Source organism: Dipodomys merriami, unplaced genomic scaffold (genome assembly GCF_024711535.1).
Source record: "Dipodomys merriami isolate MVZ:Mamm:240054 unplaced genomic scaffold, mDipMer1.0.p SCAF_16, whole genome shotgun sequence".
Lineage (NCBI taxonomy): Eukaryota > Metazoa > Chordata > Mammalia > Rodentia > Heteromyidae > Dipodomys > Dipodomys merriami.
In genome coordinates, this window is record NW_027202937.1 from 4,876,476 (window position 1) to 4,899,134 (window position 22,659).

At 56.0% G+C, this 22,659-nt stretch overlaps 1 protein-coding gene across 12 annotated transcripts in view; it reads right to left on the reverse strand.

Moving 5' to 3' along the window:
* Positions 1-251: 251 nt before the first annotated feature.
* Positions 252-22,659, reverse strand: part of Foxp4 (forkhead box P4) — a 70,588-nt gene continuing 48,180 nt past the window's right edge. For 5 of the 12 annotated variants that reach the window (XM_070023785.1, XM_070023784.1, XM_070023786.1 and 2 more), the window contains 15 exons: positions 21,164-21,259; positions 13,846-13,968; positions 13,278-13,364; positions 11,500-11,647; positions 11,159-11,372; positions 10,880-10,984; positions 10,099-10,186; positions 8,982-9,065; positions 8,671-8,875; positions 8,512-8,588; positions 7,831-7,932; positions 3,476-3,597; positions 2,672-2,738; positions 2,182-2,351; positions 252-1,831 (listed from right to left, as the gene is read on the reverse strand). In XM_070023785.1, the coding sequence (XP_069879886.1) occupies positions 1,684-1,831; positions 2,182-2,351; positions 2,672-2,738; positions 3,476-3,597; positions 7,831-7,932; positions 8,512-8,588; positions 8,671-8,875; positions 8,982-9,065; positions 10,099-10,186; positions 10,880-10,984; positions 11,159-11,372; positions 11,500-11,647; positions 13,278-13,364; positions 13,846-13,968; positions 21,164-21,259 (1,836 nt within the window). In that variant the 3' untranslated portion in view covers positions 252-1,683. The remainder of the gene's footprint in view (positions 1,832-2,181; positions 2,352-2,671; positions 2,739-3,475; positions 3,598-7,830; positions 7,933-8,511; positions 8,589-8,670; positions 8,876-8,981; positions 9,066-10,098; positions 10,187-10,879; positions 10,985-11,158; positions 11,373-11,499; positions 11,648-13,277; positions 13,365-13,845; positions 13,969-21,163; positions 21,260-22,659) is intronic. The other 7 variants (XM_070023787.1, XM_070023790.1, XM_070023791.1 and 4 more) reach the window with 7 other exon arrangements.

A 22,659-nucleotide genomic window follows, 5' to 3' on the forward strand; every position in this document is an offset into this window, starting at 1 on the left:
GAGGACGTGGATGGCAGCCCAGGAGGGCACGGGTGACATCTCTGTAGCCATCTCGTACCTCCCACGCTGGCTGAAAGCACCAAACACTTGGGCAGAGACCAGAACCTCACCCAGAAAGAACTGAGGCCAGAGGCTTGGACTGTGGGAGAAAGGAGGGAGAGGCCTGGGGAACGGTCTGTGGGTTCAGGTACATACCTGGCTCCCTCCTGCAGGAGCTCCCCCCCGCCCCCTCGCTTGGCGACACACACAGGGCCAGGAAATAGAGGACGTTTAATATTTCTGTGCAGGTGGAATGGAGCACAGGTGGGGAACATGGGGGAGGCTCTTGCCTCGGGGGGGGGGGTCTGTGCAGGGGTATGGGGTTTGCTTGGGAGAGATCCAAGGAGTCTTCTCAGCCAAGGGCCTGGCAGGGTGCTCAGTGTATCCCCCCACACCTCGTCCTTGGTTTTGGTTCGGGGTCCCCCATAGGGGGTTGGTGGAAAGTCCCACATTTCCAGCTCTTTTGCTAGAATCCACGCTCCCAGTGGGATGGGGGACTTGGTCCTAAAAAGAGAGGGGTCCGGGAGCCCCCAGGAAGCAGCCCAGAGTCGGGAGCCAGGGCTCTGTCTCCTCCCTCCTTTCCCCAGGCGGGGCAAGGGCAGAGGGGAGGAAGGCGAGGAAGGGGATCAGAGCCCCCAGCCTCTAATGAGTCCCAGGGTCCTCGGGTGGGATTGAGGAGGGGCGGAGGGAGAGGGTCTTGCCACCAACAGACACTGTAAACTTTGGTTTAAAACAATAAGTTAAGTGGAGGGGCTGGGCCGGGGAGGGGCAGTAGGTATTCAGTAGGCGACAAAGGAAAAAGCCAACAAAAAGTTTTGGTTTTTGCTTCTGGCATAAGAAAGGTCTTTGGTCATCCATTTTAACTAGGGGATGGGGTAGGGGGCTGGGGAGGGGTGTGTAGGGACTGCAGTGGGGGGGGGGGATCTCCAGCCAGTCCTGGGGCGAGGCTGGATTTCAGCCTGGCTTCCCCCTGTGCCACGGTGGATGTTTCTAGAGTCTATCAGATGGCGCTCAGGCTGCAGGGGTGACCCGACTCCACCTGCCACAGCACCCAGCAACCAGTACGGGCATGGGGGCCAGCCTCAGTCCAGTCTCAGAACAGAGGGGCCCAGGGGCTGGTCTGAATGTCCACACCCTACCCAGGGGTCAGGGCTAGTTAGGGTTACAGAGCAAATCTTCACAGTACAGAAAAGATGGGGGGAGGGTGGGCACAGAGGAGGGGGGGCCCCCTCTGGACAGAAACCATTGCCAGAGCCAGGCCAGGGGCGGGGAGTGAGGGAGCTCAGCCCCGCCTGCGGGTGTCCATGGCACTGAGGGGCCTGTAGGGGGCGCTGGTGGGGAGGAGGGCCCTGCTGCTGCTGCTGGTGGTTGGGGGAAGCGGTGTTCAGGTGTAGGGGAGGGTTGGAGAGGGCCAGACCCTCCATGTCCTCTACCGGTCCCAGACCAGGGGTCCTATGTCCCCAAGTGTTTGTCGGTCAGGTCGTCTTGGGAGCTGCTAGCTCAGGCCTCGGCTACCTGAGTCCTGGAAGTGCCTTGAGGTTGGAGGGGCTGTGGAGTGGGGTAGATGGGCTCAGGGTCTGGGCAGTTGGGAGGGGGGCGCATGGTATCTCACCCCTGCCCTGCCCTGCCCACCCCTCCAGACCCTTAGGACAGCTCCTCTCCTGGCAGGTCCTCCTCCAGGTCCCTGTCTTCGGGGGGTCCCACGATGCTAGGAGTGGGGGGCACCAAGGGGGGCCCAGGTCGCCGTTCCTCCCCCGCCTCTGCGGGCTCCTCCTTCACCTGCACCTGGTGGCTGCGCAGAAGGGATGAGGTGGGGGGGGGGAGGGAGGTGTGGGGATGGGCTCCGCATCCCCTTGCCCCCAAATGTATCCAGAAGCCATCGGCCCTCCCGGAACAGCAACACCCCCGACTTTCCCAGGCACCCCAAAAAGAGGGTGTCAGGATGGAGTGGAGAGAGACACGGGGAGAAGCCATGGGGAGAGAGGGTGAACGCAGGGGGGAAGAACGAGGAGGGAGAACGGAAAATGGGGAGAGAAGGCGGGAGTGGAGCGCTGAGAGGCCTTGGAGGGAAGAGGAGGGAAGGGTCCTGGGGCAGAAAGGGCTTCCTCCTGGAGTCTGCGGGCTCCCTGTGACCTGTCTCACCTGTACTGGGGAGGGGAAAGGCGAGGAGGGCTGCTGCTGCCATTGCTGGGCAGTGGCTCCCCAGGGGCGCCCCCATCGTCCTGGCTGAGGGGCAGGAGGCTGCTGGCGGAGCCTGGGTTCAGCATGCCAGGGCTGCTGAGAAGCGGGAAGCTGCTCTCTGCCAGGGCGGCCTGGGGGGGGGGGGGGACACGCAGGGCTGGGGTGATCAGCAGCTGAAGGAGGCGGCGCCTTCTCGCCCTCCTCCTGCGCGTGCATCAGCCACTTCACCACAGCTGCCAGGCCCAACTCGGCCTTTGGCATCCAGCCGCCCCTCCTAGGCCGAGCTCTGACCTCCCACCGCCCTGTTTTCCTGGGCACCTGACCTGGCTAAACCCTCCCCCGGGAGGCGGAGAACGCGTCAGGAGGCAGCGGCTACGTCCTGGTCCTGCGTGCTGCCCAAACCCAGCCTTGAAAGGGCTGGACCAAAGCGGATGGGGCAGGGGACAGTCACCTGGTAGCTGGCATTAAGTGCTCCATAACTGAGACCGGAGATCATGTTCTTCACCAGGGTGGGGCTCCTGGGGAGAGAGGGGGGCTTCAGCTCATCCACGGCCCAACTAAGGGCAGGGCCACGCCGGGCTGTGTGGGTGTCAGCCTGGGAGTCTGGAGCAGGGTCCTTATTCCTGGCTCCCACCTGGCCCCGGAGGTAGCACCCCACCCCCACCCCCCAGGCGCCCGCTGCACCTGCTGGCTCTGGGACCTGTCCTGTCTGAGCACAGGATGCTTCCCAGTCTGTCTTCACAACTGGGCACCCTGATGGCCTGTGTGCCCCGCCCCCCCAACCAATGAAATGAAGAACTGAGGGCAGGTATCACAGGTGGGCTTATGCTATGTGGACCCTCGGGGGCAGCAGACCCTCAGCCATGGTCCAGGCGATAGCAGATGGCATCTGTCTATGTTCCAGCCCTGGCTGTGGGGACTCTGCCTCATTGTGGTACCAGGTCCCTCTTGGCTACTTCTCTTGATCATAAGAAGCTAGGTGTCAGTGGCTCACGCCTGTAATCCTAGCTACTCGGGAGGCTGAGATCTGAGAACAGTGCTTCAAAACCAGCCTGAGAAGGAAAGTCCAATTAACAAGCAATGTCCAATTAACAAGCAAAAGCCAGAGTGGAGCTGTGGCTCTTGCTGTGAAGGGCCAGCCTTGAATGAACATGCTAAGGGAGAGCACTCAGGTCCTCAGTTCAAGCCCCAGTATGGGCACACACACAAAAGGAAAAAGCAGTCGCAAGCGTCTGCTTTCAGGGGGTCCACGTACCCGGTCATCTTTGGCGGTCTCCGCTTCTGATACTCGCGTTCATCCACAGTCCACACAGCACCCTTGACGTTCTCCACACGGACGAAGCACTTGTGCAGGCTGAGGTTGTGGCGCACGGCATTCTGGGGGAGCAGGGGACAGGCGCTCAGAGGCAGCCATGGGGCCTGCTCTCCATTCAGTGAGCGTTGAGGTGGCGTCCTCCAGCAGTCCCACGTCCCAGGTGGGACAGTGACAGCGACAGCCAGAGGGAAGGAAGGTCCCTCCCCTATCCATCCTGCCACCAGGGAGCCCCACTTGCTCTCACTGGCAGCCCACTTCGCTATCGGCCCCCTCTCCCTGCCACACTTTAGAAAACGCTGTTTGCCGACTAAATGACATCTAGGCAGCAGTGATTACTTTCCCTGTCATCACTGATCAAAGACACGCGTGGCTGTGACTCAGAGCTGCTGATGGTAGGATGGTGATAGGGTATCCGGGAGCTGGCACCCAGGAGAGCCCGGGACACAGCTCATCACGGGCACATGCAGCGCTCCCTTTGGATTCTGACAAGTTTGGAAGTCACTCATGACCTTCATGGTGATCTGCACCTACCCCAGGGAGACCGAGAGCCACAGCCTGGAGCGACTGCCTAATGCACACTTGTAGAAAGAAACCACCTGCTAACCGGGAAGGAGTGAAGAGCTACAGGCAAGACTGAATGAGACAGAGAGTAAGAGAGAGAGGAGAGGGGGAGGAGAGAAAGAAGACAAGACAGGAGAAGAGAAAAGAAAGGAGAGGAAAATCTGTCACCTTGTTCTTCCTCTCTCCTCCTGGCAAGGTAAATTCAGGAATTGAGGTCATCTGGCTTGTAGGTCACTTGGGTGACAGCAGGCTGGCTGGACCCAATTCTCCACTGACAGCCCAGGCTAGGGACCTAATCCATCTCCTGCTCCTCCTCCACGTCCCTCAGTCCTGCCTGTGCACTCTGTCCTCAGATTTTCTGTCCCCTACCTCCAGCCTCCAATATCACCATCATCACCATCCCTGCCTTTGTGCCCCCAACCCCCCCGCCCCATCCCTGTTACCTGTCCTCTGTCCACCCCCCCCCATCTCTTCTTTACATTTTTAAATGGGGAAGAAAACGGGCAGGGCGGGCAGCCCATGCCCCTGGAGACCTCCCCTCCCTCTCTCCCTTCCAACTCTTGCCACTTGCAACTGGCCCGATTTCATTACCAATTTTAATTTGCCTCTAATTAAATCCTGTGTATTTTTCCGACTCGCTTGCTAATCCACGAGGGAGGCGGGCGGCTGGAGTGGAATCTCATGGAGCGATAATTACAAAGGGCCTAATCACGCTGGGCTCCTGCCTTGGAATAAATTTGCCCGCATTACGGGGCTCCGATCCTCCGCTTTGCAAATGAGAATGACCCCAATTTCCGAGGATGGCCTCACCGGGGCTTTTTTCCCTCATTTCGAAGCCTGATTCGTGATGGGAGACTAATTCGTTACGCTAAAACATTAGCGGCAATTTAAGGGGTCTGGCGGGGGCTGCGTAAACAAAAGGACGGGCCCACAACACGGGTCCTGGGAGGGGATGGACACGCAGGCCGAGAGGACGAGGCCTCGGCAGATGGCAGCTCTGTCTCTGGAGCAGCAGCAGCTGGCCAGGCCCACACCCACTCACGGTCCTGCCCTCCTCTGAAGCAAATGGCACCTGGGTGTGGGGTGGGGGCCAGAAAGGGTGAAGGAGAGAGGGTAAGAGGAAGACCAAATACCGTAGGGCAGGGAAGTGGTGGAAAGCGGAGGTCAGAGGGAAACTGTAGACCGAGAATACTTCACAAGTAACACAAATGAAGTGTGGCTTTAAAAAAAGAAAAACAAAACCTCTTGAGTCCAGAGCCGGTGTCTCACACCTATAATCCTAGCTACTCAGGGGACTAAGATCTGCGGATCACAGTTGAAAGCCAGCCTGGGCAGGAACATCCTTAAGACTCCATTTCCAAAATGACCAGCAAAAAGGTAGACCGTAGGCGAGACTCAAGTGATAGAACAACAGCTGAATAAGCAAGCCAAATGAACCCAAGGCCCTCAGTAATGGCAATATCAATCAATCAATCACTCAACCAATCAGTCAACCCCCTTGAAAGTCAAAGTGGATCTTAAGCATAGACAAAATCTCGTCTGCCACTGGTAGTGCCCGGCATGGCAGCCTCGGGCAGCAGAGCACTGCTAACTGGGACGGCCACTCAGTCATTCACTCTGCCTAGCCTGGCTGGCTGCTTACTGCTAGTTAGGGAAGAGATTGAGGTGAAGGCAGACATGACCAATCCTGGGTGACCTGTTTTCAGCTCTTGATTTCAAGAGGAGACACAGGCAGACAATCCAAGGAGAGAAAAAGGTACTCTCCTCTAAGAGAAAAGGCTACTGGATGCAAATGAAGCTCTACATTCCACCCCAAAAGAGGCAAAGGATTAACAAACGGCAGCATCCAAATTAACGTTAGATTACAACTGTAGTCTTTCCTCTGTACAGAACCACCATTGCTAAAACCTGGTATCTGATCTGGCTTGAAGGGTGGAGATCAGCCCTGGTAGCCCCAAGAGGGCCAGGCTGGCTCAGAAAGAGGGTGAGACTGTGGTTGGCAGGAAATGACATCACTCATAGCCAATCAGAGCAGCTGCTCTAGCTATCTAGTCTCTCTTCCCGGGCTTTGGGGGCTAGGCATGGGGACCTGGGAGAATATGGAGCAGAACCTCCTCCTGCACTCTGCAGCTGCATACTCCAGGGCAGGGGCAACTGGGGCCATGCAGACCCCACCTCGCCCTGGGCGCTGCCAGGGGTGGGTGGAAAGAGGCCTCCCAGTAACACTTGTTGAAATCTTGGGGGAGGGGAGAAGGATGAGCTTGTTTAAGTGCAGTTTCTAAACTGGCCAGCAGGGGGACTCGAAAGCCAGAGATTCAGAAAGGTTTAGCGATAGGGACGCCCTCAGGTGTCCCTGCTGTATGGACAGCACACACATGCACATGCACACACGTGTGTGCACGCACACGCACGCACACGCACACACACACACACACGCCCTATTTTGGCTATAAAAAAAATAAATGGCTTAGCACCCAAGCTCACATCTCTGTGTCCTATTTTTTCTAGGGGTTCCCCTCTTGCATTCCCCTGGTCTCTCAGGAAAACTCTTAATGACTGAAGGTGTTAAAATGACTAATTGGATAGAAACAATTATCTTCCTGCCACTGGTGGCAGAGCTGCGGAGTGTGAGTGGCTGTGTTTGTGTTTGAGTATGCTCCACTAGCCCCCATCCATGCCTGTTATCCCCGCCCCCACTCCCAGGTGGAGCATTCAGCCAACCGTCCAGATCTAAGCGTGGACTCACCACCAGCCTGCCCACTACTGCCTCCTGAGGCCCTACTGCATGGGGCTGAGTCTGTGGACTAGAGCAGAACAACCGAGAAAAGAGAAGGACTGGTTTCCACAAAGGCAGGAACACAGAGGGGCCCTGGGAGCTCATGTTTGTAATGCTAGCTGATCAGGAGGCTGAGATCTGAGGATCATGGTTCAAAGCCAGCTTGGCCAGGGAAGTCTGTGAGACTCTTATCTTCAATGAACCACCCAAAAGCTAAAAGTAGAGCTGCAGTTTTAAATGGTAGAGTGCTAGTTTTGAGCAAAAAAACCCAAACCAAACCCACCCAGGGTAGCATCCAGGCCCTGAGTTCAAGCTCTGGAACCAGCTCAAAAAAAAGGAGGGGAAGAAGTAGCATAAAGCTGGATAGGATCATTAAAAGACAGGGGAATGCCTGCTTTGCATGCATAAAGCTTTGGATTCAATCTTGTAACACACACACACACACACACACACACACACACACACTCTCTCCACAATCTCTCTCTCTCTCTCTCTCTCTCTCTCTCTCTCTCTCTCTCTCTCTCTCATGACCGTGCCTGGTAGCACATGCCTGTAAGTAATCCTAGCTACTTGGGAGGCTGAGGCAGGATCCTTCTGAGGATCTTCTTTTGAACCCAAGAGTTCAAGGCCAGCTTGGGCAACATGGTGAGTCTTTATCTCAAAGAAGAAAAAAAAGCTAGTCACAGAACAACACTCAGCAGCTCTTGCTGAGCTGGGGAGAGAGGCCTTGGTTCTGCCTGAGGCTTGATGAGCTATTCATTTTCTTTTTTGGGAGGGGGGTGGTACTAGGGTTTGAACTCAGAGCCTCACTAGCCTTCTAGTGAGCCATATCCTGGCCCTGGCGGGCTATTTCTGCAGAACTCAAGGTTGAGAGGAGGAACTGAGGTAGTCTTGCCCTGGATGGGATGGAGATGCCTGGGGTGCCGGGAGGGCAGCGGGGAGGAGGCGTATACCTCACCTTCCAGGTAGCGGTGTTTCTGCGGAAATAAGCGAACATCCTGGTGAACCAGTTATAGATCTCATTCAGGGTCAGCTGCCTGTCAGGAGTTTCCAGAATGGCCTGTGGGTGAGAAAAGAGCAGAGACCCTCAATCTGGGCCTGGTAGGGTCTCACTCCCGTATTCCTTCCCTCTGCCTGGGCCCTAACTAGCCAGCGTGGAGGAGAGTCACTGCAGGCAAGAGGATAGAGACGGGCAGATGTGGCTGTCCCCTGAGGGTCAGCCGGGCCTGTTCGGCCAGCCTCCAGGAGCACAGGGGCTCCTGAGGACAGCTTCACACACCAGGTCCTGGAGGGAGGACGAGTAAAATTCTCAGAAGTGATGTCCTTGGGGTGGAGTTGATTGGGATTTTCCCAGAGCATGGAGGGGGACATGAGAATGTATATAAGGTTCTGTGTGAGTGCATGTGTGTGTGTGGTATGACAGAGAAAGAGAGTGCTGCCCGCTTATCACAAGTATATGCACATGGACATGACAGATGCCTGACAGATCTAGTGCGTGTGGGCAGTCAAATCAGTGTGCCCCTAGTCACCGTGCGACACATGTGTGAGCAGCAGGTCTGTGTGAGCAGGCAAGATGGAGGGCAGGGCAGGGCAGTGCCTCTGTGCCATTCCCCAGCCCTCCTCCGCTCCCGCAGCTCACCTGGCGGATGAGGGAGGCATAGGTGAAGGGGGGCCTGACGTCGGCGTTCTTGTAGAACTCATGATTCTGGGCCAGCTCTGGGGGAGACAGGCAGGAGTGAGGCCCTGCGGGCGGCGCCCCCCTCCCCCCCCCAGCCCTGCAGCTCTAGCGCACCCTTACCTGAGGAGATGGGAGAGCAGAACTTGTCACTGCTTCTCCTGCGGGCTGGGCCCCCGCTGTGCAGGGAGGCAGAGCCCAGGCCAGGGGGCCGCAGGGGGGTGACGGGGGCAGCAGCCGAGGTTGGGGGGTGCACCAGGCCATCTGGGAATGGGTCTGCGGAGACGGTCACCTTGGAGAATGAGGAGGAGCCGGGGACTGGGTTCAGCTGTGAGCAATGGGGGAGGGGGGGCTGAGAACAGCACCAAGGGAGCTGAATGGAGGGTACAAGGGACTGTGGGGGGCTGGGCGGGGGGAGCAGGAGGGTCACTCACGGGCTGGCTGAAGGGCTTGGGCTCAGAGGGCCGCATGTGCAGGTGCGCCATCATGGCCTGTAGCCGCTCACTCTCCTTGGCGAGCTGTGGAGAGGCAGCGGGGCGAGGTGAGCCTTGGGCTTCCTTTACCCAGTGCGCCAGCACTTGGGTAGGAGGGTTTTTGGGTCAGAAGACCCTTATGTACTTAGTGATTCACATACTCAGGTTCATGCCTATAATCCTAGCTACTCAGGAGCTGAGATCTGAGGAGGACCATGGTTTGAAGCCAGGCTAGGCAGGAAAACCTGAGAGACATTTATCTCCAATTAAGCATCAAAAAGCCAGAAGCAGAGTTATGGCTCAAGTTATAGAGCACTAGCTTTGTGCAAAAAGGCTGAAGGACAGTGCCCAGTCCCACTACAAACAAATAAGCTCATTAATTAATTCAATGGGTCTTTTGCTGTAACCCTCTCCCGGGAGAGTGCTCTGTGCCTAGCAGATTGGCTGCTTGTTGGACTGTGCCTCGGAGCTTCAAACACAGGAGCCCGACTGCTGCCTAGGTTCTAGGCACAGCTCTGTCACTTGCCGGCAAAGCAACCACCAGAATGGCTTTCTGTGCTCTCTGTATACAAAATGGGATTAATGATCCAGGTGTGACCACATGAGGCTGCCTGCCCTGCACATTAGTTTTTATTCTGGAGGGGGGGGCTGGTACTGGGGCTTGAACTCAGCAGTAATGTTGCTTGGCTTTTCCACTCAAGTGTTAGGACTCTAACACTTGAGCCATAACTCCCCTTCTGGCTTTTTGCTGGTTAATTGGAAATAAAGGATCTTTCAGCTTTGTCTGTCTGGGCTGGCTTCGAATCGATCCTCAGATCCCCACTTCCTAAAGCAGCTAGGGTTGCAGACATGAGCACCGTCGCCCAGCTTGTTATTTTTGTATTTGTGTAGCCGAGTCTTTTCAGTTCCCCACTTTGGTTCACACTCAGAATTCAGCTGTCCTCACCTCACGCCGAGGTAATTAAGACTTAGCATAGAACACTCCCACAACACTACAGAGACCCTTCCTGGAAAGCCCACATGATACTGGGCAGGGCCCAGCCCATTGTACCCCCACCCCCGCCCCCTTGGGCCACACCTGGATCTCCAGCTGCTGGACCACCTGCATCTGCACACGGCACTGGGCCGTGCTCCGGTCATCCAACGCATGCTCAGTGTTGAGGTGTCTTGGAGGGGAAAAGAGGCAGAGAAGAGAATGGGTCTGGGTTTTCCTGCTTCACCTCCCAACCCAACCTCCAATCCCACTCGCCTTTGGTCTGCAAAGCAGACAGACCAAGAGATACAAAGAAGAGAGAGAGGGAAAAAAAAAAGAAAAGAAAAGAAAAACAGGGCAAAGGAGGAAGCCTTCTCGTCAGGCTCCTTTGATGTCTTTGCTAAAACTCAGCTACAGAGAGATCTAATTGCAAATGAACTAATTAAGTAAACCTCTGACGAAGCGTGAAAACAATTTGTTTGACCCTGATGCTGCATGGGTCCGGGAGACAGCAGAGTTAATCAGTCAGTGACAGCCTGGCACTGCGGTGGCAGCTGGCCGCCTGCTGCCAGCCGCCTGTCGGCCTCCCGCCCTGCCTGTCCGCGGCCCTCCCTCTCCAGGCGGTGGGGAGGGCGGCGAGGAGTGAAGTGCTTCCCCCTGAGACTCCCCCTTGTCTGGGTAGGGATGGCAGGCTGCCAGCCAGGGAAAACAGAGGGGGAGGGGAGTGATGGGGGCCAAAGAAGAACCAGAACACCCCCTCCCACTCCCCGCTCCCCTTGCAAGGAAGACACAGGCCAGCTGGTGACCGAAGGCCCCAGAAGGGACAAGCTTGGTGGCAGGCTGGGGCGGGGAGCTGCTGCTGGGGAGGGGTCAGGGTGACACTTACTTGATAAACTGACCCAGGTCTTCGCACAGGGTCTCACAGCCTGGCCATTTGCACTCTCCATGTCCATAGAGGGGGTGGGAGCCGGGGGTCTCCTCATGGGAGGAGCTGGGGGGAGGCAGGAGGTAGCTGTGGTTAGAGACCGCCCCCCATGGCCCCAGCTCCACTGCTGGTGCTCTGGGAGACAGGGCCAACTTCTGGGTCCCTGAGCTCTCGCCTGGAGTCCTGGCCAGCCCGTGGGACAGGTCATTGCCTCCCGCTCCCAAGCCACCCCCACTCTACCTGTCTCTCCGTGCTGTGAGCACAGTAGGTTGTCCGTTGGGCAGGGGGTGGTGGGAGAGGGGTGGGGAGACCTTGGGGGGACTGGCAAACGAGGTAGCAGTAGCAGCTGTGCCGGCGAGGTCCAGCCCCTCCTGCCTGACGCTGTCCTCAGCAGGCTGTCCAGGGGCACCCTCGCCCTTCCACAGCTGGGGCAGATCCGTCGGGCACACGGCTGCTGCGGGAGAGATGGGGAGGCTGGCAGGGCTCGGGCCCATCCACGGCCTGCATCTCACCTGGCTCGGGGGCTCAGGGATGGTGGGGGAGTGGGGGTGGAGGGTGGGGGAGGGTGGGAGTGGGCTCACCTTGCGGGAGAGTCTGGAGGGGCCCTGACGCTTGGCTGGGCTGCAGGCTGACCAGCCCCTGTCTCTGCAGGTTGAGCAAGTGCTGCTGCTGTAACTGTTGTATCTGGAGGAGCTGCTGCTGGAAGGCCAGCTGCTTGTTCCCCAGCGCCTGGGAGGGGGCCCGAGGGGGTGGGCAGAGAGGGGCGCCGTTAGCCTCAGCCGTGCCATCTGGCCCCCACGCTGCGGCCACCCCCTCCCAGGGCCTGTCAGCCCCCGGAGCTGCCGTGGTGGCGTCCGCGGCTGCAGCTTCTCTGCTCCCGGCCCAGCTTCCATAGGGCTGCATGCCTCCTCACAGTAAACACACGCATGCACGCATGCACGCACGCGCGCGCGCACAAACACACACAGCCAGACCCAGACACGCAGCACGAAGCCCTCCTTCCTTCCCCCTCCCTCCTCCGCGGCTCTGGCTCCCGAGCTACAGCTGTGCATCTGTAGGGAGGGGAGGAAGCTCGTCCTATCACCATGATCAATGAGCCCGTCATATCTGGGGACCACTCCTGCCTGGAGGGCATCCTTTCCACAGGCCCAGGGCCCCCTCCACTGGGGGGAGGTTCTGTCCCGGCATTCCTCCACCCCTAGATCCCATCCTTTCTTGCTTTTTGGACACAGGGTTGGGGGAGGGTGGGACTTGGTCGGGAGATCAGCTCATAGAGCAGTTCCACTACCACGGCCCAAGCACACACGGCTTCTGCTTCTGCGGACAGCTTCTGCCCGCCCCCTCCCCCTTTCAGGTCTTCTCACATGCACTGACAAGCGAGCTGTCACCAACCACTCTGAGTCCTGAGAGCCATGCATGCCCTGGGTGTTTGGAAGCAGGGTCATCACTGCCTGCCTGCCTGGGGTGGAGACTGGCTACTGAATGAGTAGACAGGAGGCTAAACCAACAGAGACTGATGATCTGGAGCATTTGTAAGATGAAGGGTGGCTGAGGAGAGGATGGGGAAAGCCCTGGAAAGAGGCATTAGAGAACCTTAGGCTGCACTGTGGCCAGTTTCCGGGACATGGGTGATGTCTGGGATGTGGGGAACCCGACGCAGTCACTGTGACCCAAATAGGGCAGGGGGTCTGGGCTGGGGAGTTCTGGAACAAGTTGGTGGGGCTGGGCAAGGCATTATAAGAAAGGATAGGTTGGGCACCATGGTTCATACCTGTAATCCTAATTACTCAGGAGACTGAGCTCGAGGATCACAGTTCTGGCAGGAAAGTCTGTAAGACTCTTAACTACCAAAAAGCCAGAAGTGGAGCTGTGGTTCAAGTGGTAGAGCACTAGCCTTGAGTGAAGGACAGCACCCGGACCCTAAGTTCAAGCTCTACTGTGTACACAGACACGCATGCGCGTGCGCATGCACGCACGCACGCAAGCACACACAGAAAGCAGCTTAGGCTTCTGCTGAGGGGCTGGGTCTCTAACAGAGGTGGGCAGCAGGATGGCATGACCACAGCAAGCAGCTAGACATGAGCACAGAACATCACTCTCACGCTGGTAACACGCATTCATGTGCAGTGACAGCTCCAGACAAGGAGAGAAAGAAAAAAATGGGTGGCATGCGAGTAACCTTCCCTCTCACTCCCTTAACGTCTTCCCTCTAGCTTTTTCCTGGCCTTTCTATTTCCACAAGGCTGACCACTTCCAGACTGCAGCTTGCGTCCAGGAGAGGGCTGGGCTGCAGGTGTGGGGGAGGGGAGCTCCGAGGGCCATCCTGGACTTGGGCCTGGTGGTGATTACAACTACTCACCTCTTTGGGCTGTTGTTTTCCTGCCTGCTGCTGGGTGAGGAGCTGTAGGTGGAGCTGCTCTTGCTGCTTCTTGTAATATTCCTGCAGCTGGAGGAGCAAGGGGGTGGTTAGCCACAGGGTCTGCTGGCTCCAAATCTAGCCTTGTTCTGCCCAGGGTCGTGCAGGGTTCCCTAGAAAAACTGGCCTGATAGGGTCTGTGATGCCCAAGAGCAGAATGCGGGGGTGGGGGCAAAAGAGGGAGGAGGCAGTCCCTCAGCTCTGCCCCTCTGACTTCTTAGATTTCCTGAACAGGTGACAGGGACAAGGGGTCGGCATGTTCCAGTACTTTGCCCTTCCTGAGTCCTAGAGATGGACATGGGGCCAGCACACAGAAAACCTGGAAGGGGGAGCTGCTGAGACAGGTGAGACCTTTGGCTCTCCCAGTTGCCCTGAAGGAATGTGGATGGGTCCAGCCTGGGCAGTCTCTCTGGTTTCTACCACAGCCTGAGCCCTCAGCAGGCTGGTGATAGAGAGGGAGGCCAGAGGCCAGGCAATCTGGGGAATCCCGCTATCCTGGGGTCGAACTCACCTGCTGGAGCATGAGGGCCTGTTGCTGCTGGAGCAGGGCCTGCAGCTGTGGGGGTGACAGGATCTGCTGCATCTGCTGGGGGGTAAGCATCTGCTGCGACATCATGGCCACTGACATGGGCACCTGCAGGATTTTCCCTGTTAGTGCCAGGCAGAGCCTGGGGCCTCACACAGGGTGGAGGGACCGTTCCAATGAGACTGCCTGGGTTTGCATGCTGGCCCTGCCACCTACAGCCCTGTCTCTTTAGACACATGACTTAACCTAAAATGGAAAAAGGAAAGCAATGCCTACCTTGAGAGGGTAACACAAGGCTTAATGGCTAGTGGTAGGGCAGAGCCTGGCAGATGCCTGTAAGGGCTGGCGGTGATGGTGGGACACTTTGTCCTTGGTGCAGGAAAATTAGAGGGCTGTGACCTCCGATTAGTGGAAGCCATCCTTTGGAGGATTTGTCACTCAGTGTGGGGAGGAGCACACAGGATAGTCCCACCTCTGCTCAGTCTGTCCTGAGACCACCAACTAGGTGCACAACCACAGGAAGAATTTTTTTTTCCAGTCCTGGCTTAAACTCAGGGCTGGGACATTGTCTCTGAGCTTTTTTTGCTCAAGGCTAGCACTCTACCCCTTGAGCCACAGAGCTTTTTCTGTGTATGTGGTGCTGAGGAATCGAACCCAGGGCTTCATGCATGCTAGGCAAGCACTCTACCACTAAGCCACACTCCCAACCCGACACAGGAAGGTTTTAACAAGTGTCCCAGCCAGGTGCTGGTATAATCCTGTAATCCTGCCTATTTGGGAGGCTGAGATGTGAGAATCACAGTTCAAAGCCAACCGGGGCAGCAAAGTCAGTGAGGCTCTTTTATCTCCAATGAAGCAGGAAAAAAGCTGGAAGTGGAGGTGTGGTTCAAGTGGTAGAATGCTAGCCTTGAGTTAAAAAAAGGCCAAAGGAGGGGCTGGGAAGGTGGCTCAGTGGTAGAGCGCTTGCCTTGCATGCCTGAGGCCCTGGGTTCGATTCCTCAGCACCACATAAGCAAAAAGGAAAAAAAAAGCTGGAAGTGGCGCTGTGGCTCAAGTGGTAGAGCGCTAGCCTTGGGCTGAAGAGCTGAGGGACAGCGCCCAGGCCCAGAGTTCAGGCCCCACGACTGGACCCCCTCACCTCCCCCCCCAAAAAAAGGCCAAAGGAGAGCACAAGGCCCTGAGTTCAAGCCCTACCGAGTGTACAAGGAAATGAAGACCTATTGCAGAGGGAGGGATGAGCAGCAGGTGGGGTGGGGTGGGGTGCAGTGGGGGATCAGGAGGACATCTCTCCTTCTAGCTCACGCTAAACTTGTTGGGCAATTTCTAGCAGGTGGTCTGCCCTCTCTGAGGTGTCCCCTTCCCTCATACATAAAGCACAGGCTGGCTCCTAGCAGGAACAGAACACAGGGGATTCGGGGGATACCAGCTTTACACCTTCTGTCCTGTGGTCCAACTACAGGCAAGAGGCTCGGGATAAAGCACCACTGTTACTCTTTCCACCCCATGCTCCTGAGGCTTGCACAGTCACCAACAGACAGCTCTAAGCCACTACACTCTCCTCTCCCCTTGTTGTACAGAGCAGGTGCTTTGAAGCGGCTCTCTGCCAACCCCATCATCGTTCTAGAAGCTTTACCCTGCCTACCCTGCTTAATCTCTCACTCCCAAGCCTGGCACACAGTAGGTGCTCTTAACTAAGTATAAGCTTCCTAAACGGGGTGGGAAGGGAGGGGTATAGGGACAGCCCAGTCAGGAAGGAACTTGTCCCCAGAGCCCCAACCCTACCTGGAGGCTGGAGGAGGAGTTGGCTCCCTTCCTGCAGGGGCAGGACTCAGTATCCAGCCATCCTATAAGCCACAGAATAGGAAATTTCCCCAGGCAGAGTCTGAGCAAAACAGGGGACACAGGCATACCCTGGAAGGTCCACTGCTAACCCCCCCTGCCCAACTGGTGGCTAAGCCCCACTCCTGAGCTTTTCCCCGTCTCTGGGAGGTGTGGCAAGCTAGCTTTTAGCATGCTAGCTGTACCATGTAATATAAAGGAAGGCTCCTGCCAGGGACCTCTAAGCAGGTGGCAGGTGAGGTGAGGCAGGCTGGAGAGCTCTTTGGGGCTTGTTCCTTACAGCCCATTTCCACCCAGGAGCAGATCAGCGAGGCCACACGTGGGCTTGAAGTAGGAGGGTTAGGATTTAAGTCCAGGTCTATGAAGCCGTGGCTCTGGGTGTTTGCAGCTCCCACTAGTTTCTCAACCACAGACCCAGAGGTGACTTTCAAAAGTTGCAACCATATGCTATGCCAAACTTAACTTACAAATTCATTTTCCTCTTTTTCATAACGAACAGCTAAGAAGACCTTAGAGTGTCTTGTTAAGTGTTTCCTATTTTCAAATATGAACATTATCAGCAGGACAATTCTCTGTGCAGCAGTGTTTGATTCATCTGATAATGACATGTGTCACATCATTAAACAAAACATAGCTGGTGTGGTGGCTCATGCCTGTAATCCTAACTACTGGGAAGGCAGAGATTGAGAGAATCATAGTGTTCATGAGAGGATGACTACGCGTGCAGAAGCCTGTCCACGTTCCATTCCCATGGGAACAGCCCAGGCAAAAAGGCAAATCTGGAAATGGGTAAGCAGGCACGCCGGGGATGGGGGATGCAGCAGTCAAGCAGCCAAGGCCTCAGAAGTAATTCCCTTCATTCCTGAACCATTCTGTTTTCCATCCAGAGACTGGGTGGAAGGGTTACAAAAGCCCAGGCAGGAAGTGTTCCACATGAGGTAGGGACCCCGGCCTGTCCTTTCCTCCCTTCTCTCAGGGCACCTGCAGCGGCAAGTGCCAAGCCCTGGCTTTCTGAGTCAGGTGATCGAGGCTCTTTGAAGTCACCAAGCCTCACCTTGCCCACCTTCTGGCTGAGACTCAGAACACCTGCCCTTCCTGTTTCTCACTGTACACAGGCTGCGCTCACCAAGCAGGTTCGGGGCATGGGGCCCGGCCCTATGAGGTGGTACTGTGATGGTTGCCATTTCATGAATGAGCACTGACTAAATAACTTGTCATGCTCCCAAAGGGGCAGCAAAGGGGGTTAGCAAAGGGCACTGCATGGCCAGGGACACTGAGACCCAAAGTAGCAGATGTACCTATGGCAGCGAGAACTGAACTCAGAAGAGACAGACAGGACAGACAGACTAGAGCTGCCCAGAGCATCAATCCAGGCACTAGAACCGTGAGTCACAGGCAGAAGCACACAGCTAAGGACTGGCCTGGCCTTCCCCGGGGCTTTCCACCTCACAGACAGAAATAGAAGAGACCTCGGATGGCCTCCCTGGCTCAGAGGCTCCTGCCAGGGTAGCTGCAGAGGCCACTATGAGACCCAGAGGGTGGAGTGCTCATGCATGCCGGCCTCCAGGTGGCCTGATGGGACCAAGAAGTGTCATGAAGTGGCTGCGTACAGCCACCCACCACTGTGCCCCTTAGGGGTGCTGAGAACCGAGTCCCCATGGACTCACCAGACTGGGACATGTTATCACAGGCACTTGCCAGCTGGTAAGCTCAACGGGGCCCCAGGAGGCCCCATCTGGAGAGCAGCCAGGAGCTTCCCTGGCCGGGAGAACTGCACTGAAAGCCAGCAGCTGATCCAGCCCCCTAGCAACTCTGCTCAGGCCCCAGCTCTTCTACCTACCATAAACACAGGGTGCTAGTGGGGACAGGGACGATATCTGACAGAGGAAGTTCATCTGGGGAGCGCAGGTCAGAGTGGAAGCAATTTGGTGCCTGAGTGAAGGACTCACACACGTAAGTCAGGAGTCCCTGGGTGAGTGGGGAGCAGTATGGAAACATCAGCACGGAGTGTGATTTGGGTTGACTCCCTTGCAAATAACCAGAAGAAAATTTGCAGACTGGCCAGACACCAGTAGCTCATACCTATTAATGTGAGCCACTCAGGAGGCTGAGATGTGAGGATCAAGGTTTGAAGCCAGACAAGGCAGGAGAGTCTGGGAGACTCTTATCTTTAATTAATTAACAAGCCTGAAGCGAGCTGGGTGCCAGTGGCTTATGGCTAGGACTACAGCCACGGTTCAAATCCAACCTAGGCAGGAAAGTCTGTGAGGCTCTTATCTCCAATGAACCACCAGAAAACTGGAAGTGGCGCTGTGGCTCAAAGTGGTGGAGCACTAGCCTTGAGCAAAAGAGCTCAGGGATAGCGCCCAGGCCCTGAGTGCAAGCCCCATGATGGGTGTGTGTGTGTGTGTGTGTGTGTGTGTGTACACAGGTTGCAGGGGAACGTGGAGTAAAGCTCATGGACAGTGCTAAGGCTGTGTGTGTGTGTGTGTGTGTGTGTGTGTGTGTGTACACAGGTTGCAGGGGAACGTGGAGTTGTGGCTCACTAGCTATGGCTAACCTTGAGCAAAAAAGCTCATGGACAGTGCTAAGGCTGTGTGTGTGTGTGTGTGTGTGTGTGTGTGTGTGTGTGTGTGTGTGTGTCATGGACAGTGCTAAGGCTGTGTGTGTGTGTGTGTGTGTGTGTGTGTGTGTGTGTGTGTGTGTGTGTGTGTGTGTGTGTGTGTGTGTGTGTGTGTGTGTGTGTGTGTGTGTGTGTGTGTGTGTGTGTGTGTGTAGGTTGCAGGGTAACGTGGAGTTGTGGCTCACTAGCTATGGCTAACCTTGAGCAAAAAAGCTCATGGACAGTGCTAAGGCCCTGGATTCAAGCCCCAGGAATGGCACAAAATGAATGGAAATGGAAAAGGAAGGAAGGAAGCAAGCAAGCAAGCAAGCAAGCAAGCAAGCAAGCAAGCAAGCAAGCAAGCAAGCAAGCAAGCAAGGTTTCAGTGTAGTTATAGCAAGAAAGTGGTGGGACATTTAGAAAACTTTCCAGAAATACCATATGGCTGGCCCCAGCCATCTCCTCTGAACTCCCAGCTACCTGTACCACCTCCTGTGATTTGGCTTTCTCTGCCTAGGGTTCGGGCCTGACCTGACCACACCAGTCAATCTCCCCATGTTGTACCTGGAGCCTTAATACGGTTTGGAAGGCCATCTGAGGCTGCTCTTGAAGGGCGAGAAGGAGGCTGGGAAGTGAGTGGCAGGCCATGCCGTTAGGGAGCAGAGTGGTACCTGTGGGGCCCCAGGAAGGACACCATCAACCTCCTAATAGAAAATAAGCATTTCCACTCAGGTAAGAAGCCCAGCCCTCTCTTCCTTGCCTGAGGGCCTGAAGCCCACAGGAAAGCTCTGTTTCTAGGCACAGGAAGTAGAATCAACAGTGAGGGCTCCCAGCTCCTGGGGAAGTTCAGACCTGATCCCAGGGAACTTGGGTCTCTATGGTGGAGACACAGGCAGTAATGTGTGGGGACCCAGGAGTGTGAGTGTTGGAGGCATGACTTTGGACAACATAACCTCTAGGCCTTACTGTCTTCATCTGCAGGATGGTTTGATGAAAGCACCTGTCCCACAGATATGAGGGCAAATGACATGGTACATATAAAGAGCTTGGAGCCCATCTCTAGAACACTCCATACATGTCAGCCATTGGCATAGTAAGAAATACTTGGTGAGGTCTGCTGAATGAACCAATGAGCTGATTACTGGGAGGAAAGGAAGCAAAAAGAGAGAAGATGGTTTTATCTGTTCCTCTAAGCTCAAAACTGGCTGGGCATCAGTCGCTCATACTTGTAATCCTAGCTACTCAGGAGACTAAGATCGGAGGACTGTGGTTTGAGGCCAACTCAGGCATAGGAGTCTGTGAGACTCTTATCTTTAATTAACTAGCCAAAAGCTGGAAGTAGAGTCGTGCCTCAAGTAACAGAGTGAAAAATCCTATGGACAATGCCAAGGCTCCGAGTTCCAGCCCCAGTACCGGCACTGGAAATGACAACAAAACCTTAAAGCTGTTGGATAGCTCTCATGTTCTCAGGGGTGGGAGTGTCCTAAGGATGTCTCAGACCTTGCCACAGTACCAGACTCCAAAGCTCCGGCCATGCCTGTCTTGGGCCTCCAGCACCACCCAGCTCCATCCCTCCCGCCAGGGCCAGCAGGTCCCATTTGGTTTGGGGCCAGTCTTACTGTGGGGCCAGTCCTTTCCCGTTCTTATAGGGAATCCCTGAGCTGGGCTGGCAAGGAGAGGGCAGCCACTGCAGAACCAGAGCGCATCTCGGGGTGGGGGTGGTGGGAAGTGTCAATCCATCAAGCAAACCCAGTCTTGACAACTCAGAGTGTATGTATGAAGACAGGCGTAGGGTCTCTCTTCCTCTCTGTACCCCTCCCCAGCCACACCCCTCCTCTCCAGTCCCCTCTGAGAGCCATTTAGATAGCTCACGCATTGTTCCTTGGGCACCTTGAACTTTTCAAAGCACTTTCTGACTGTACATTCAATTTTTAAAAAATAAAACAGATCCTTTGTTGAAGCTCTGGAACTTTCCTCAGGACCAGGTTCTTTTTTTGGGGTGGGGGGGTGGGGGTAGGAAAGGAATCCTATATTCCCCGTCCCTTCCTCACACCCCCCTCCCCCTCTGGCCCCCTTCAGCCCCTAGAAGGCTCAGGATCAGCTCTGTACAGTGCTCTCTCTTCCTCCCTTAGATAAACTTCCTTTCAAAGCCTGGCTTAATCCTCTCCCCAGTCCCCAGCCGTCTGCACTGCTGGGGGGGGGGGGGGGGGGATGGGCTTCACTGCAGGGCAGAGGGGGAGGGGAATGGCTGCCCCAGTAGTGACCCAACCAGACTCAGACTTCAATTCTCCCAAGTTCTTTGTGTCACAAAAGGTAAACAGAAGGCCTGGCTTCCCCTCCTCCCTCCCCCAGTTGGCCAGATGGGCCGGCAAGCTGGGGGGAAGGGAGAAGGGGGAAAAAAGGGCAGATTGTACAAAGGAAAACAAGAGAGATAGAGAGACAGCAGAGACGGGAAACAGGGAGAGACTGGGAGAGTCAGTGGTCGAGAGATTGCGGGGGGGGGGGGGGGGGAGGGGGGGGCGGAGAGAATCGCTGCAAAGGGAGGTGCCAGGGCGGAGACTCCAGGGCAGAGGGAAGCACACTGGGAAGATTGCCTGGGACAGACCCCAAGTGGAGAGGCAGGGCAGAGGAGGCCCGGCAAAGGAGGTCCAGAGACAGTGACTAAAAAGACAAAGAGGCAAAAGTGACCCGGGCCTGGGGACCAGAGGGGCAGGGAAAGTGGACGTGTCTCCACCCACACCCTTGTAGTGACTAGACTTCTTCCTGGAAAAAGTTGCCCACTTTCTAGTCCCCCAGCCTAGAGCAGCAGCAGCAGCAGCAGCAGCAGCAGCAGCAGCAGCAGCAGCAGCACACCCTCCTCACCTGCAGGGCAGAGGCTGACTGTTTGCTGTCATTGTTCCCGGGGGAGCTCAGACTGGAGGCCTGCTGTAGCAGGAACTGGCGGGCCACCTGGAGAGCCTGTAAGACAGGGGCTGAGTCAGTGGGAGCCCAGCAATAGCCTAAGTACCCAAGGAGTTGAGGGATGGGGGTGAGGGGTGGCTTAGGGGGCAGGAGGAGGCCTTGAAGCTCGCAGGTCCATATGGAACCACTGAGAATTGTCTGTAGAAGTCACAGACCTCAGGGACTCACCCTGGAACCAGTGAGATTCTGTGAGGGTTCATTGAGGACAATGAGTGGAAAGTGGATGATCAAACAGGATCCAGGGCTGCAGGGCTCACTCCTGTAACTCCAGCTACTCAAGAAGCTGAGGTCTGAAGGTGGCAGTTCAACACCAGTGCCTGGACAGTAAAGTCCATAAAACTCTTATCTACAACTAGCTACCAAAAAGCTGGAAGTGTAGCTATGGCTCAAGTGGCAAACTGCCAGCCTGAGGCGATAAAAGCTAAGGGTGCCCAGGATATAGCATGGAGAGGTGTAGGGGCCAGATATCAGGGGGCAATAGCCCTAGAGCTGGCCAGCCCAGATGACCTCAAGGAGACATTGCTCAGGATGAGATGACATGCGACCATCCCTGGTGGGGTGGAGAAACAGCAGGGGTGGGACTTGGAGGGGAAGTTGGGGGAGATCCCAACTCGGTCTCTGGGGCAGAGAAAAGTAGCCAGGGGAGCTGAATTCACTCTTGCCGACTCTTTCACGTTGTGGTCCCCTGGAGCATGAAATTACAAGATTTACAGGGGGAAAAAATGACAGGGCCTTGCAGTCTCATTCCTCCCTGTGACAGGCCTTCCACTCCAGGTCCCCCCCCCCCCCCCCAGCAGGTCCTTTCCCCCTCCTCCCACCATGCCTAGGGTCCCCCCTCCTTTAGACCAGATAGGAGAGAAACCAGGTAAGATTCCTGGCCTGGTCGAAGCTATCTATGCCTTCCCAGCCCCAGGAGCTGAGGTGCTGTGGCAGAGGACTAGAGAGACCATTAAAGTGATATACAAGGGAACCTCCACCTCTGCTGGTGGTGAGGGCTGAGCGGGCCTCCTGGAGGACTGGGCTCTCAGCGTTCTGAAGAGCCAGGTCCAAGTGGAGAAGTAAGGAGAAGGGTGTTATTGCAGTGACAGCAGGCCAGAGTTCAAATCCCAGACTCGGATTTGAAACTATCCCCAGGGCAGGCAGAAAGCTGAGCTGCTCCTGGGTTGCACTAGGAAAAGGCTGGAAAGGCCTACAGAGGCCTCTGGAAATTGGGAATCTTGACTTCCAGGCCCTTTCCTCCCTTCATTCTTTGCTTCATTCACTCACCATCAGCTCAGCACCTGCAAGCCAGCACCTGGAACTCGGAAGCTGACCTCAGATACCAGTGTCCTGACATATAATGTGCTTACAGCTTGCCCTGGAACCAGTGTGAGACCCAGAACCATTTGAAGCCTAAA